Source organism: Arvicola amphibius, chromosome 2 (assembly GCF_903992535.2).
Source record: "Arvicola amphibius chromosome 2, mArvAmp1.2, whole genome shotgun sequence".
NCBI classification, from domain to species: Eukaryota; Metazoa; Chordata; class Mammalia; order Rodentia; family Cricetidae; genus Arvicola; species Arvicola amphibius.
The window spans coordinates 169780394-169797986 of NC_052048.2; the positions used below are offsets into that span (position 1 = coordinate 169780394).

The following is a 17593-nucleotide window of genomic DNA, read 5'->3' on the forward strand; positions in this document are numbered from 1 at the left end:
GAAGTCACTTCATTCTTGTTTCTACTTCAAGCATCTTAGACATGTGTCTTTATATAGTCCTCTGGAGGGTAGGGACCATATCTGAATTCTTCCACGTGTTTTCTAGCGCAGAGAACTCTGAATAAAGTAAGATAGGTTTTACTTGGAGGAGGGAGTCATTAGAAATTTGTATATGAATTACTATGTTATTTCCTTGCTCTTTTGCTTTTTCATTGCAAAAAATTGCATGAATTCTTGCTCCTCTAAGAGTTTAAAAATAAGTATATACAATAAAACTAAAACCCTTCCCATACATTGGTCACATTTTCAATGTGGTATCTAGCTGTTTGTCTACTGGTTGTTGGTTTTGATTTTTGGTTTTGTTTATTTAGACAGGGTTTCTCTGTGTGTAGGTCTGGCTGTTCTGGAACTGACTCTGTAGACCAGACTGGCTTCAAACTCACAGAGATTTGCCTGCCTCTCCCTCTTGAGTGCTGGGCCTAAAGGCGTGTGCCACCATGCCCATCCCATAGCTCCATATTAAACTTTAAAATTGATTTTAATATAATTTATTTTAAAATGTTGGGCTTTCAACACTTAGAGTTACTAGATTTATATAGCACTGGATGCAGTTTAGAATTCCTTTATTTCTACACAAAAATTTTTAAAAGGAAAGGGAATGTAGGAAATGCTTTTTAATCTGCAGAATAAGCATTGTACTTTCCATCACAGTGATGAATATTGCATATATTAGCCTACATTTTAAAATATAATTCAATGGCTTTATTTGTTTATTTTATGCATATGTATATATTGTTTGCGCACATGTGTGTCAGTCAGCAAACACATGCAGAAGTCAGTTGTCTCCTCCCTTTATGTGGGTCCTGGGGAAATAAATTCAGGATACCAGACTTGGTGGCAATCTCCTTTACCCACTGAGCCATCTTGCAGGCCCCTTTAACCCAAATATTTCAATCAAGTTACAGAAAGAATAGCATTGAAGGTTGCTCCCCATCAAGAAACTTTCTTCCTTAATGTAGGTATAAACATAATAATACAATTTAAAATATACTTGGCAGTTTAACAAACATTGAGCATGTGGATTAACTCCAGATTCTGTCCCAAACCCTCTGCATCCAGAACTCTGAGCTGTGAAAATGGGCAAACAGGCCCCACTGATGTGTTTAGTTCAGTGTGTTACCCCATAACCCCAATCTGCCTCCACCCACTTATGACGCACCTCAACCCCTGGACGTCCGACAGTGTGACTTTAGGCATCTTTGGGACAAGCCATTCCAAGGAACTCAGTGATTACTGAGTTAATTCAGCACAGGTCACCACCTGGTTGATGTAAACACACACACACACTGCAGCTCCCAGGCACTGGTCTTGCTCACTCGTTTCTGTTGTTCTGCCCAGCAGATGTTTTCAGACACACATCTGTACAGTCCTTTGCAGACTTAGTCTCTCCTCTCCATACTGATGGCCACTGGACTTCCAAAGCCTAGGCTCCAATGATCTGGGCCATTTGGTGAAACGGGACCTTTTCTTCAGCATTTACTTAGTTTGTTTGCAGACCATGGAACTCAGTCAGCTAACTTTACCCTTTAATCCATGAGCTTCGATAAACTATATCTACAGTCAAGCAGAAAGCAAAGTTTATGGGTTTTTTTTCCCCACAAGGCTTCTTGGCCCTGGTAACTCATGCAGCTTGACCAGAATGCCTATCCATCAGTAGGGTACACAAGTCATGTGTAACAGGAGCCCCCAGCCCAAACCTGGGGCTCACTATCAAAGCACACTCTTTTTTCCTCCTGCTCCTGGTAAACCCTGATTCAAGATGAATGCCTTATCATTTCTGTTGTATAATTATCCTGCTGACAATCAGGATGAGGACAGGATTAGAACTGTTCCCTAGATGTTGGGTTATAGAGGAATTAGGGAAAGATGTCCCTGACTGGCATGTATCTGTGAGGAGCAGAAGGAAAAACGGACAGAAGAGTCATCTTTCTGAAGGACAGTGAGGGTTTCAGAGAGCACAGCTGTACCTGGGACTTAGACTGTGAACACTGGCTGTGCTTATGGCTCTGAGTGCTTATCATGTACCAGGTCCTGGGTTCAGTTATGAGAACAGACACATACACTCATGCACACACACACACACACATGCACTCCACATCACAGATAATAAAGCTGGGGAAAGATGGGGACCACCACCATTGCTCTTATTCTGTTTCCTCAAGTGCTCCACCCTCTACACACACACACACAACAGTGGAGAAGACTGTGTGGGAAGAAAAAAGAAGCAAATCTCTTAACAAAGAATATTTTTGTTTTGGCTAGAATGGATCAAGTCATGATGAATTTTGAGGGTAGACTTTCATACTTATGGAGAAATAGCTTATACAGAAAGCCCAACCAACCAACCACCAGTGCTTTTTGTTCTCAAATGATCATGATTATTTTCCTATTGACTCTTTGTTTGTCTGTTTTTGTTTTTAAAACAGAGTTTCTCTCTGGGTAGCCTTGACCTCCCCGGAACTCACTCTGTAGACCAGGCTGGCTTCAAACTCACTCACAGAGATCCACTAGCTTCTGCCTCCTAATGCTAGCATTAAAGGTGTGAGCCACCATGGCCTGGCCCTGTATTGATTCTTAACATGTATTTAGAGTTTGACGTGCATCCCTCAAATGAACAGCTACTTTAATCAACTGTGAAGATCTGATGTGGTTTATCTTTTTATTGGTCCATGAATCATTTGTGCCTCATTAACTTGGTGAAGGATTCTTCATCTGCAGCAGGTAGATCACTATGGAGCTTAATTATTTGGTCTTGCAAGAAATGCTTTTAATATCTTAATTATTGATAGACTATGGAAAAGCTTTATCATTTTTAAACATCAGCTTTAGAATATATGATCATTTTTAGGAGACTCATTTAAGTTTTCAGAATAAATACTTGTACATTTCTACATAATGCTTTGGCAATTTCCTGTAATGAAATATTTCATAATGTTGTCCTGAAGTAAATTGTATTGCTAGTGGTGTGGCATATACTATTACAGGGTATCTTAATGGATTTATTCCACATAGCAGTTTTGAGGGAATTTTCACATGTATATATTTATTGGTAAATCGAAAATGAAATAATTCTCTTTATTTGTCTCCATTCAGGATTCAGTATCAAATCAGTAGTGACTTTACAAAAACAGATTTGGAAACACAATCTTTTATTATTCCCTAAAAAATAGTTTCCAAAATCAAAGCAAAGTGAACCAAGTGTGGTAGGCCCATTCACTGACCTGGGCATTCAGGAGTTCATTTCAAACAACTTCTGACAGGAACATTAGTAATTCAGGAGTATTAATTAGCCTACCCTTCCAGAACTGCTGGTAGAGCCTGTCAACTCATCTCCCTTTCTCTCAGACTAACATCAGCTGTCTAAAATCACAAGTAAATTAACACGTTTCCTACTGAGACAAGGCGAAACACTGACCCTACCGTTAGGTGAAATCTGTTTATCTCAGAGATACTGAAGTACATATTTTTGAATATCCTATCTGCACATCTACTTAAGAGTAGCAAAGACATCGGTCCCAAGTATTAAAATAATGTTTAAATCACTTGTGTGTTATGATAGACTTGCTTTCATTTTATAGACCATCATGGAATTGCAGATACCAAACAAGATAAAATCATATTTAAAAATTGCCTTCATTTTGGTTGCAGAACACTAGAATGATATTATTTCAAGATTGCATGCCTTATTTATGCTTTAATGTTTCCTTATATAAACTTTTAGAATTTTGTTCACAAATGTTACGTGAGGACCCTCCCCTTCAGACTACAGAGGATCTTCAGGGACGCACGGGTCCCTTCTCAGGCCTATCATTCGTGAGTGCAGATGTAATCTCCTTGGGGTGGAAGGACCTAGGAGAAGCATCACTATTGAGATCTGGAAATTCAGCCAAAGCTTAATGGCAAGCTGAGCCTGAATCACAACCCACAGAGTTTCTTTGTCATAACTGAATGTTTTCACTGCCCTTCCTAAGAGTCACCTGATCCTAGAGCCCGAGAGAGGAAGAGCCAACCATTCTCACAGAAAGAGTTTCACACCCTGGAGTTTAGCTAGGGCTACTGGTTTTGAAATACACTACTGGCAACTTTTTCCTCAACTCTAACGTCTTTCTTCTTTTTCCGTTGCTTTAAAATCATGCACATTGGTTATGTTATTTTTAAAGTCAAGATGAAAAGTTAATAGGACACATTAAACCCACATGGAATCCTTACACTGAAAAGTAACTCTGTTAACATTTTGGTATAGATCTTTACAAAGTTTCTGTTTCAATGATTTTCTGAAATAGTTTCGTTTACTTAAAGTATATAGCTATAATACTTATTTCTCAAATACACGGGGTTTCCCCCAATGTACGGTTTTGTTTGCAGGAACTGTTTTCATTGCATTCATTCTCTCGTATGGGATCAAATAATATGTGCCTTAATTATTGAATAACACCTGAAAGAGTAGAAACATCTATGTGACACAGTACACTTCCAGTTGTTAACAAGGGATACCTTCCCGTGTCCCAGGAACTGACATAATTTTGATAGACTAGACCTGCATGGCGAACATGATGGAGTTCTTTCTTTGCTATTTGACATTCAGAGCATCAAATTTTCTTCCTTTCTACTGTCAGATTTCCCAGGGATCTGACCCCTCCCCAGTTTCTTTCTTGTCCCCTACTTGACTTTCCCAATCCTTTAATTCTGACACCCTGAGTTCTGTTTGCTCGAAGGAAGAAGATAATGATTTAGGCTTCCACCAGGACAATATCTTGAAAATGTAAACATAAACCATAAATATAGCCTTATGTATGCATGAGTGTGGATATTTACAAGGTAGCCATGAATTACACAAAAATGGTAAGTGGCCGAGATAGGGAAAGAGATGGGAAGGAAACTTCGGATTGTAAACTCTTTTGGGTCCATGAATTCTTTAGAATACTATCTACTCAAAATAATGCTTGAAATAAAGGCATATGTACATGCAAAAATACATGAGACTTAAAGCATAGGCTATTTTTTGTAAGTTCCATAATTTACTAACTCTCTAAAAAAATGCAACTTCTAACTATAACACTGTCATCTTTGGGGTAAGGAGTGGAAAAGTACTTTTATTTTCTCTGAAAATAATGCAAGTTGTCATTTTGTTCCATGGCAGACTTAAAGTTTGAAGCAATGACTTAGAAACTCACAACAGTGTCTGTTCTTCTGTAGAGGGATAATGTCAAACCGTAAGATACTGCATCTGATCCAATACACACGTGCTTATACACACACACACACACACACACACACACACACACACACACACACGGTGTGAAAGAGGCATCGTGTGGAACAGTTCCACAGTCTCACTGGTAACAGAAGACTCAAGGTGTAAAAAGTGACAGGACTTCTAACTTCAGCTCTGGTCTTCTGTGAAACACAGGTTACTCTGGTTCCTGTTTATGTAAATCATCTCTGTGTCATTCAGGCAGCGTCTGTGAGGCAGCAGTGCAGTGCAAAAGCATGAATGTCAGTCATGTTGGTCTATGTGGAGTTCAAATATCTGGGGTTTCACACCTCTAATTTCTTATTCTTTATTTGCAGGTGGTTAAATCGAAGTTATCCAGAGAGCCCCACGTTCTCAAGATGAAAAGATCCAAGAACCATACTGTGGAAAAATACTTCAGCAATCAAAACAAACGGCACCGACAAAATTCTGTCCCAAATGTTCATTCGCCATATCATGTCAGAGGGCCAATAAATCAGGTTTGTTCTGAAATCCTGCTCAGCAGGATGTGTGCGAGTCAGCGGTCTGCGCAGGCTCCCTGAAGAAGAGGTGAATTCAGAATGAGAGATAAGCCTGTCTTCTCCAGATAAGCCTGGACAATGGTCTGAGAACCAGATGTGCCTCGCTCATGCTTTGCAACGATTGCACACTCACCAGGGCAAGCATGCACACCAAAGCACGCGCCTTACCAAAGAGGAATGACATCTTTTTCTTATAACAGAACGCCGTAAAAGTGACCTTGAGCATCCATCCATCCTTGGTTTCAGACCCAAGGACAGAACTATAAGGAGATCACTTGAAAGGTGATCACAAACTAGGACCACATGGACCAGGTACTGTAGTGCAATGATAAACAAAACTATGGAAATGTAAGAACATGGGCATAGGGCAATGCTGTTCCTGCGCTCTCCTCTCCATAGGCATGCTAACGTGGGAAGAAGCAATTACATTCCGCATGGAGGGAGATAACACTTCAGTTCTTTACCAGGAGAAAGAGGGCTATTTGTGGAGGTTTGGGCTTTGAGGATCTAATGCTTATAAAAAAACATTTCTTGTTATACTTTTAAAAGTTTGTAATGGAAGGGCAAGAACAGGAGGAGATGCTCTGCAGGGGGATTCAAAGGGATTCTCGGCGTGTGATAAGAAGCGATATTGTTTTGAACTCTGTGCTCTTGTGAGTTCCACAAACATCCCTCTACGCCAAACTGTGAGCCCGGATGGGGAGCACAGTCTAAGTTGCTGATAGAGTTTGAAGTGTGGGGCACAATAAAGTTCCCCATTGGTTACCTTGTTCCTTTTTGTGGATGCTCTCTCTGAAGAAGCTTTCCCTTGTCCCTTTAAATGTATCTCATCTAAGACGACGGTTACATTTTAGATATCTTCCCAAAGGACTGCAGATTCTCAAATGTATAAGAATTTTCTATGTACCCACAAACAGTACTATGTGACTAGTATCTGTATTTTCATTTGAACAAATGTGTTTAATTTAAAGTAGCCTTACAAGAATTTTTATGAAAATTGTGGTATAAGTAGGGAACACACCTATTTCTAGCCTTGAGAACTTTCACGTCTGTCTTTTTAGGTACAAAAGGAAAAATTGCCTTATTATACAAATTGTTTTACGAGATAACATCCTACTGCTATCTATGGTGAGTTTTAAAGAATGAGTTGAGCCCGAGAAGAAGAAGCTGAGAGGCCTAACTCAGTATGTAGCTAAGATTACTAACTGTACAAATACCTCAAATTCATTGCCATAAAAAATGAAACTGTTTGGTTCTATTGACCCGAGTTCTCTAGAATGCATATCCACCTCCTTCAAATATTCTATTTTTATATCTATTTTTATAAGAACATAAACATGAATTTATATTTAACTGTATTAAATTATATTTAAATATGCATATCACTTTGATAAAAACAGCATATGCATTTAGAAATAGATTTTTTTGAACAGCGGTACCAAATTAACTTAAAAATTACATATTTTCCATACAAACATCTATATACAAACACGGTTTTTAGATTTTCAGTTATTTTTGATGTTATGAAATGCATCAAATTTTAATGCATTGCATATTCCACAGCAGTATTACAGTTAATGCTAGCTTTTGGTAACTCACTAGCAGGCAATGTCACTGTAAAAACTCTCTGACTTGAGTTAGCCTGGCATCTTCTTCTTCACCACTGAAATAATACTAAACCTTAGAAACAATTGTAATGTATTTTCAATAAATGTCAAACTGCTTAAAAATCTGTGTTCAGAGAGTATTTTCATACCTTCCCTCTTTTAAAAAGATTTTTTAGATGTATGTATTTTACTATGTATATGAAAGTTCTGCCTGCATGTGTGTATTGTATGTGTACCACATGAGTTCCTGCTATTCATGGAGGTCAGAATTGAGCATTAGAGTCTCTGGAACTGGAGTTACAGAGGTTTCTGAGCCACCCTGCAAATGCTGGGAATCAAATCACAGACCTCTGCAAGAACAAGTGCCCTTAGTTACTACGCCATCTCTCCAGACCCTTAGCTTCTCATCTGCTAGAGTTATACAGCTACATAAAGAGTGCCTACTGTGGACTGAGCTCCCGGGGTCCAAATGAGGAGCAGAGTGGGAAAGAACATGAGCAAGGACTTCAGGGCCACCAGGGGTGCTCCCACCCACTGTGACAGTGGGGCCTATCTAATGGGAGCTCACCAAGGCCAGCTGGACTGGGTCTGATGGAGCATGTGATCAAACCGTACTCTCTGAACGTGGCTTACATGGAGGGCTGACTGAGAAGCCAAGGACAATGGCACTGGGTTTTGATTCTACTCCATGTACTGGCTTTGTGGGAACCTAGTCTGTTTGGATGCTCACCTTCCTAGACCTGGATGGAGGGGGGAGGGCCTTGGACTTCCCACAGGGCAAGGAACCCTGACTGCTCTTTGGGCTGGAGAGGGAGGGGAAGGACGAATGGGGGAGGGGAGGGAAATGGGAGGAGGGGAGGAGGTGAAAATTTGGAAGAAGAAGGAGGAGGAGGAGAAGGAAGAGGAGGAGGAAGAGGAGGAGGAGGAAGAAGAAGAAGAGGAAGAGGAAGAGGAAGAGGAAGAGGAAGAAGAAGAAGAAGAAGAAGAAGAAGAAGAAGAAGAAGAAGAAGAAGAAGAAGAAGAAGAAGAAGAAGAAGAAGAAGAAGAAGAAGAAGAAGAAGAGAGTGCCTACTGGTTGTGAGCCTAGCCTTTAACAGCCGAATCACTGAGACAGCTGGCCAGAGCTAGCAGGAGCTCATTGACTGTGGATTGATAGATGGGGAACCTGCATAGGACCAAACTAGGAATGTGGGTGACAGTTGTGTGGCTGGGGCAGTCTGTGGGGCCACTGGCAGTGGGAGCAGGATTTATCCCTGGTGCATGGACTGACATTTTGGAGCCCATTCCCTATGGAAGGATACCTTGCTCAGCCATGTTGGGGTGGGGGCAGTTTGGTCCTGCCCCAAGTGATGTGACAGACTTTGTTGACTCTCCATGAAAGGCCTCATCCTTTCTGAGGAGTGGATGGTGAGTGAGTGGAGGGGGGAGGGGGCAGAAGGAGAGAAAACTGTCGGTGATATATAAAATGAAAGAAAATGAAAATGGAAAAATAATAAAATAGATGCCTACTGGGAAGGTGTGCTGTCAACTGGCTTCTCCTGGTGGGCATGACAAGCAGAACTAACCACATAGTCCTTCAGCTGTGACGCTATCTCAACAATGCATGGGATGAACTCTCCCTGCTGTCACCAGAGCTTTTGAATGTAGTTTAATAATAAGGTGGGTTTTTAAGATTATTTTTGTAAAAGAAGGCACTGAAATTCTAGTAACTGTTTCAATCATTTCTTACCTGAAGAAACTGTGTTTTTCACTCGGTAAATAGATGTGAGAATATGCCTTTACAATGTTTCTCTATTTCAGAGCATTTTAATTTGAGCAGGGGAAAAAGGGAGTAGGCCTTTAAAAACATTTTAAGTGTGAAAGTTACAGGAAGTGTATTGTTTTGAGTAAGATTTGATCAGCATCCAATCTAAGCTAAAGTTGAAACAAAACATTTGTAATATTAAAAGTCAAGAATAACTGCATACACATTTCCAAGCTGCTCTATTGACACTGGAAAGAATGATAGGGTATGCATCTGTGTGCAAGGGAACATGTACATTGTGTGTGTGTGTGTGTGTGTGTATTGTGTGTGTGTGAGTATGTGTATGTATGTATGTGTGTGTTGTGTGTATGTGCGTGTGTTTTATGCTTGTGCATGTGGTGTTTGTGTGTGTGTGTTACAAGTGCTGTGTACCGTTCACCTGTAACCAAGCAGGACCTTATAGAGATGCCAAAATATGCTCATCCATCTTGTTGGGCTGGTTTACATTGGAACTGTAGAACTTATTTTTAGACTAATTTCTTTTATGCCCATAAGTCTTTCCTACAGATGCACTGAGTCTCACTTTAAAGCATTAGGAGAAGTTACTGGAAACAATTATAATGGAAATAAGGAAGAAAACAAAACCCAATGGTATGCTGCATCTTTAGTTTGTCCCTTTAGATCCATTCCACTGAAATACCCAAGGAAATTTTTTTAAAAATGGGTCCAAATGTACATTGTCCAATAAGAGTTGTCTTCGCAGATCTAAGACTTTGGCATCAAATGAGAGAAGAGGCATCTAGTGTTGTAAAAGCTTAAGCCAAGATCATACCAAACACTGCCCTTCATTTAAGCAAATGCTGAAACAAAAATAGAACAAAATCACCAATGTCTATGCTAGGACGATTGCACTTAAAATAAACAAATGGAACAACTTCAAAAGCACACATCCCAGAACAAATCAGCAGCATCACGTCCGACAGTTTTGACTAAATCAAGGAATAACTGCTATGTGAATGGTACTCTGACTTTTGTTGCTGTTTGCTTGCTGCCTTGCTTGTTTTTGAGACAGAGGCACCCTATGTAGCCAACTCTGGCCTGAAACTCAAGATCCTCCTAATGAATGCTTGGGTTACAGTCACGAATCATCATACCTGACTTTATTTTTTAAATGCATTTAAATTTCAAATGCTTCTGATAACTCTTGGAAGTGAAGGCATTTTTGATAGATCATATCAGTTTAAGGAGTTGATTCAGACATTGTCAGAACCCACCCCCGAAAACCTGCTAAAGACAACAGGATCTTGAGCCTGCCTGCCAACTACACTGTGCTCGGCAACGCTTGCAGGTCTGAAAACCATTTATCATGTTTTTATTTTTGTAGTAACTACTATTGTCAACTCCCATATTCCTCTGATGATCCACTCACTTGGTAGATGGACACCCAGGCTTATTTTCCCTCACGAATACAAACTGTGTTCCTAACACCACAATCTACTTCTTTTCTTTATGTTCACTGAAATGTAAAGAATTTGCTCTGTGGATAACAAATCACTGAGCCTCAGCACACTCAATAATACACAATTAATTTGTTCACGTTTACAATGTATCAAGGGTAATCTATAAGTCTACTTACAACATAAATCAGCATAATTCCTTAGCTCTAACAGAAAGAATATCTACTTTGCGATGTTGAAAGAATTATGGCAGATTCGTACCTGGTGGCAATGTTCACATAGGTTAGGTCTGGAACTTCATTTGTGCTGATTGGCTTCTTAACTAATGCAGTACACTTCTGCAAAGAACTGTTTCAATTTAGCCGATAAAAAGCCTCTTCTAACACTGTAAAATTCATCTGGGAAACTTGCACTTTAGATTAAGTTATGAAAAGACATTTCATATCTCAAACCCAGATTTTCCCCCTCAGGCCATTTATGTATAACATCCATAATATTCACTTTATTGCAGGTAATAAAAATAGGTACTTTTTGTTGCATAAAAAGTAATTCATACAATCTCCGTAAGAATGCTTAGATACATTTAAAGCAAAGTGATTATACTTGCTTATGACCACATAAGCAGCCAGAAGCATGAGGGTTTCATAAACTTAAATGTATTCAGTTGATTCTCAACTATGTGGTGGTTTTTCTCATGATAGTTTGGTGGGCACCGTGTGTCAACTTGATGAAGCTTTTAGTGTGAGTAAATGGTAATGGCATGTGATTCATACATAATTCCTTCAGTTGTATTTCCACTTTCTCTTTACAATAAAATCTATGGGCTGAAATTTCTAAAAAATTCATTTTCACTTAAGTATGACATCAAGGTCAATATTTTAATTTTCCGTAAAGTCTAGCATTCAAATTGGGTTCATATTTGTGTGTTTTTTGTTCTGGTTGCTGAATCTGTACAATGAATTCACTTGGGTTTTTTTATTGATTTTTATTGAGTTCTGCATTTTTCTCTGCTCCCACCCTGCCTCTCCCCTTCCCTTCAACCCTCCCCCAAGTTCCCCATGCTCCCAATTTACACAGGAGATCTTGTCTTTTTCTACTTCCCATGTACATTAGATCTATGTATGTCTCTCTTAGGGTCCTCATTTTTGTCTAAGTTCTCTGGGATTGGGATTTGTAGACTTGTTTGCTTTATGTTTAAAAACCACTTATGAGTGAGTACACGTGATAATTGGCTTGGGCTGGAGAGATGGCTCAGCCATTAAAGGCTAGGCTCACAACATATTTGCATGTTTTAAAAATGAAAACATTAATTGGTCTTAAGAAACTAATTTTTGTTTGTTTTGAGACAGGGCCTCCCTCTGCAGCCTAGGCTGGTCGTGAACTCATAATCTTCTAGTGTGCTAAGATTATAAGACCATGACCCTATGCCTGGTGTCATAAAAAAATTCAAAACTCTTCCAATAAAATGAGCGCATGAACCTTTCAGGGTAGGATGTGTGAAGAGGTCTCCTTCTAAATATGAAAGGTTATTGGTTTCCAGCCCATTTTTACCTTAATAACTACGGCTCTGGGCACATAATCCATGTGGCTCTCGCAAGATTTGAGAATATGAGAGGGTGGTATGTGATGCCAACGCTAAATCAAGAGTAGCCCAGGTTACTCCCTGAGGGCCACCACAGGCAACATGGGGTTGAAAGAAAAGGAATTAGAAGCTTTTGCTCGGGCTCGGCAGATGCTGGGAAGGACACAGGTCATAAGCACTTTGCAGGTACCTTGATAAAAGCTAGCTACCTTTCCAAGCCATCCCCTTAGTGTGTAAGTCATTCTACAAGACCTAATAACTCCTAAAATAAACACATAAGTATTCATTTTATTTGTTTGTTGAGCCAAACGTGGTAACCTAAATCAACCAAATAGATGGCAAATGTGCTTTTAATTGTATATTATTTAATAAGAAAAGTAGAAAATGTGCTATAATTACTCATACGGTGTTTGTCTGGAGAGCCTAAAATGACGGCTCATTTTCCACTACACTGCATCCCCCAAACCGCAGCCAAGAGGTCATTTCTCTCCCAGGGTCATTCCAATCCCTGTTCATCCCTACCTTTATCTTTGAGATGGAAGTTATACAGCGTTTCTCTGGGTGCATCTACTATGTAATACAATCATCTTAAAGTTTATATTTTACATTGCTATCCCTTGCCTTAATTACATGTAACATGAAGTTTATGCTTAATGGGCTCTCCAGTTTTACAGCATCATAAAGAGAATTTATGAGCCTTTGTTTAAAAAAAAAGTCACTGTCCATGTAATTGGCAGAACATAGGATTATCTGCAGCTACTTCTTGAAGCATAAGATTTACTCTGAATTAAGAATAACACGAGTGGCACTGGAGCAATTTCTGCGGAGTCTAGAGTGAGTTTAATCACCGAATGGCCCCGATCTGGAGCCTCTGGCTTCCACCACGTGGGCACGCCCACTGGGGAGAGCCAGTCCACACACGTCTCTCCCATATATTCATCTCGACGTTCACATTAGCTATGCAAAAGCAGTGGCATGTGTTTCAAAGGGTGTGGATCCAGCCAGCAGCACAAAGCCACTCATACCAAGAACTGGATCTTTTCAGTAGGATGGGGTGGGGATCCAGGGCCGTGTCATGGGGTAAGCACCCAGAACTCAGTCTTGGCCACCTACCTAATGAATAAATTGATAACTTCTATGAATTATTTATAGACTCTGAGATGAAGCTGATAGTCATTGCCGCTCAGGTTCCAGCTTCCCCAGAAGAATAGGTGATCTCCAGCGAGTGTTTGGCTTCAGTTGTATTTTTCTGTTTCCTGGGATCAGGGAAGTCTTTGAAGTATTGTCTCTCTTGAAGTCAACTTATCTTCCAGTGCGAGCATCTTTGGGGCAGATATCCCAGTAAACGGTTACCAAATCCAGTGAAAACAAATGCCTTTCCTCCACCATGGACTCATTAGGCTGCTTCTGTAGAGAGGAAGCCTAAATTATTGGGGCAAGATCGGGCCTCCCCTGGTTTGTGTCTGGGGAAAGTGTGTGTCAAATAAAAACTTTTAAAATTAATTCTGGGGGCTGGTGAGATGGCTCAGTGGTTAAGAGCACTGACTGCTCCTCTAGAGGACCCGGGTTCAATTCCCAGCACCCACATGGCAGCTTGCAGCTGTCTGTAGCTCCAATTCAAGAGAATCTGACAGCATTATACCAATGCACATTAAATAAACTTTTAAAAAATTAATTCTGTATTATTTTAAATAGAAATAACCATACTGTGTCTTGTGATGTGTACATAAAGCATATATTCGTGTGGCCATGTACATTCACAGAGCAATAGATAAACTGGTATTTCTATTTTTACTGTACCAATTAATCTTCCCATCATTGAATTGTTCTTAAAATGGTCGTCTTAGTTTTGATTTATAGCAGTATGTAAAACCTTTAGAATAACAGACTCTATATCTCTAGATGCTTCTGCCAGGTGCTCGTCTGGGCATGCGGAGAATGTGGTTCCAGGTCTATGCCAAGCAGTGGCAGAGCCTGGAGGGATCATCACATCCCTCAGACACATGGGGAGGAGTCGGCCAGATGCTCCCCTGAGAAGTGACAAGTTACTGAACAGCCGCAAATCACCAGGAGAGGAAGAGAGCGGGAAACTCTAGACTTCAGAGCCACAGAGGCTGCACCTTTGAAACTAGACAGAAGTTCAGACAGGAAAGAGAGCATGTCAGCTCAGTGACCTTCTGGAAACGAGTGCCTTGGTGCTGTTATACAAACCACCCAGCAGCAATCCTGGTGATGCACGCTGCCTCTGCCCTCTCGTCTAGCTCACAGCTTTCCCCTGAGCCTCTGACCTCAGAGCGTCTCCCACCACTAAATTCTGATAGGTGCATGAGGACTAAGGCAGTGACTGCAATCTAACTGCACTGCGTCCCGAGAGCCAGGACTGAGAGCACCATTGAGGAGAAGGCACTTGGCAGATCACAATCATGCAGCTTTCTGTGTTAAAATACAACCGCCCTCCAAATTAAGATTAACATTTGACCTCCCCCTCCATTCTCCCTTTAATGACTTTCTCTCTCCTCTCCCTGGTATTTTACTATCCCAGTGTCGTCCCACTATAATAACCTTGGCATATTCTCCTCCAATAAACATCTCAAAGATCGGGGGTTGACCCACACATCTCTACAGTGAGCAATGTTCTCTTTCTTCTTCTTCTTTTTATTTAATTTTATTTCTTTATTTTTATTGTGTTTTTTTTTTTTGAGACAGAGTTTCTCTGTGTTTCCACTTTGGCTATTCTGTAACCCACTTTTAAGACCAAGCTGGCCTCATACTTAGAGACCCACCTGCCTCTGCCTCCCAAGTGCTGGGATTAAAGACGTGCACCACAGCCACCTGAATGTGAACAATGCCTTAAGCAGAGTAGAGGTTCCACAAATGCTATGCTGTGCTCTTTTCTCTGTCCCCTTTAGGAACCTCTCTTTGAGTCCCCAAATACTGGGCAAAATATCTTTTCTTTGCCCTCACTTTGTGCTTAGGAACGAATCCTCTATGATCAGCGTTAGGCCAGTCCCAAGCAATCTCTCTAAGTGTGTACTCCTAGACTGTTAGATGCTTAAGACAAGAACAAAGGGTCTTTCAGTTTCGTAGAGTTGTCTGTTAGTATTTGGTTATTTGCTAATTTTTTCTTATGATTTTTAAGTATCAAGATATAATTTTCATGCCATAAAATTTGCTTTTTTACTTTCAATTGTGTATATGTTTATGTGTGTGTGTGTGTCTGCATGAGTGCCTGTGGACGCCCCGGGAGCTGGAGTTACAGGGAGTTGTGAGTCGTCTAACGTAAGTGCTGAGAACCAAACTCAGGTCCTCTATAAGAACACCACTGCTCAGCCATCTTTCCCAGGTTTACTCTTTTAAAAGTATTCAATTCTGGCATTTTAAGTACATTTATACTCTTCATTTAAACATACTTAAACAGTTAGCTTACTCAACATAGTATTAGAATATTCTCTCACCCCTAAAGGAAACCTGGCAGTCACATTCCCCACATCCTCTTCTCCATCCCCACACATAGGCAGCCCTAACCTTCTCTCTCTATGGATCTGTCTAGCCTGGATGTTCACGTGAATAGAGTCATACAATGCATGATCTTCTGTAGCTGACTTCTTTCCCTCACTTTTGCAATGTTTTGATTTTTACATACTATTTAGAATTTACTTGTTTAGTGTAGGAAGGACAACTAACTACAAAATGAAACACCGACCACAACAACCACTAGCATTTCCTGGGGTTGGAAATCATCCCCCAAACAGAAAGGCTTTGAAAATGCATTATCTTGGAAATGCTGCCATCGCTTTTAGAACCCTCATAAGTAAATCCCAGTCGTTTGTCCCCACTGTACTACGAGAGCAGTTTGGGAAGATGTGTGCTTCAGACAAAAGCTGACTGCCTAGACCTGATGGGAATATGCTGAGCCAGAATAAGGCTTATGCCTTATACAGGCCTAAAGTGTCCCATGCCTCCTTCTTTGCATAACCATGCACATTGCTTATCCTGGCAGGAGTGGTGCTTTCTCTACCCTGCCCTATCAAAACTTGAAAGGCTTAGATGACCATGCCCAGGTCTGAATAAATAACCAGGCTGTGTCCTTCAGGACCAGGCAAAGGGACTAAAGGTTTTTTTTGTCATTGTTGTTTGTTTGTTTGTTTTAAGGTAAAGTGATATTTTGGTTGTGGAATGTCAGGTTATCATCTAGCCAGAATTAGGACTGTTAAAAGAAGCAGAGAGTTCCATCTACCTTAGCCCCAAGACGCCATCAAGATGACAGAAGATGGGAAAGAAGCTGGAGGACGGCCCCACTGAGATCTGTCAGCTAATTGGAGTTTACAGTGTGTCAGGAGGTGGCCATGTGGTCTCTGCCCCCTCTGGACTGCACGCCAATGGGGCGTGACAGCTGATCTACAGAAATACCTCTCCTGGCTTTCCTTTTCTCCTGCATGTTTGTCAAATGCAATATTAAGTGCAGCAGCAAAATCCATTGTATGTCAGTAAATCATCTAACTTTACAGATAATAAGTTTTTACAGTTCCATATCATGCCTACATAGAAGGACATAATGGTCTACAGACAAAAACTGTCCGTATGCAGTAATTTTTTAAGCAGCTGTTTCAAATTAATGTATGTGTATTCCCAGCCTTGTATATAAGAAATAGAAGTTAATGTCAACAGTACGTTAACGATGCAACTGAATTTAATTATAGAAGTAAAATCATGCTGAAGGGAGCAATCACATCGGCACTGGAAAACACAGCTAAGGAAGGCACCTGATTCTGGTGATTTTTTAAAAAGTACTTGAATCGTTTGCACCCACATATTCTATAATTTTTTTTGCAATAGTGACTTAGTACAAAGTTATTTCTGTACAGTTGTTCCTAACATAAGGTGGCAGATATATTTCGTCAAATAATTTTATCTTGCAAGTGTCATTATATACGCCTTTCAAGTATGGACACGGGAAGTATGAGGAGGACAGCAAAGCTTGAGAATTGTACCCATGTTTTCACACAGCGATATAGAGAACTAAAGGAATTGTGATCAGCGGCTTCCACACTGCGTCCACAATGTAGCACATGATTCTGCATTCAAAACCCCACCGACTAAATAAGTCACATCGATTAAATAAGTTAACCTCTGATATCTCTTAAGATACTAGTATCCCTGTGTGGTTAAGGCGCTGAACAAATAAAGAGCTGGGGAGGGGACTTGACTTTGAAGGAATCCTGTTGAAATGCAGACTCCTCTAGAAGGGGGAAGAAGAACCTGAAAAGCAGAGGGCATTGGCTGCCACAGGCAGGGCCACTGTGGCCAAGTGTCAAGGGGTGCCAAGTTCACCTCTGCAGGCTGAGCTTTAAACTCTCTCACAGTTGAG

The 17593-nt window shown here is 40.5% G+C and overlaps 1 protein-coding gene across 2 annotated transcripts in view; it reads left to right on the plus strand.

Moving 5' to 3' along the window:
* Cped1 (cadherin like and PC-esterase domain containing 1) overlaps positions 1–7565 on the plus strand; it is a 271573-nt gene extending 264008 nt beyond the window's left edge. For both annotated transcript variants that reach the window (XM_038318771.1, XM_038318772.1), the window contains one exon: positions 5632–7565. In XM_038318771.1, the coding sequence (XP_038174699.1) occupies positions 5632–5856 (225 nt within the window). In that variant the 3' untranslated portion in view covers positions 5857–7565. The remainder of the gene's footprint in view (positions 1–5631) is intronic.
* The last annotated feature ends 10028 nt before the right edge of the window (positions 7566–17593 follow it).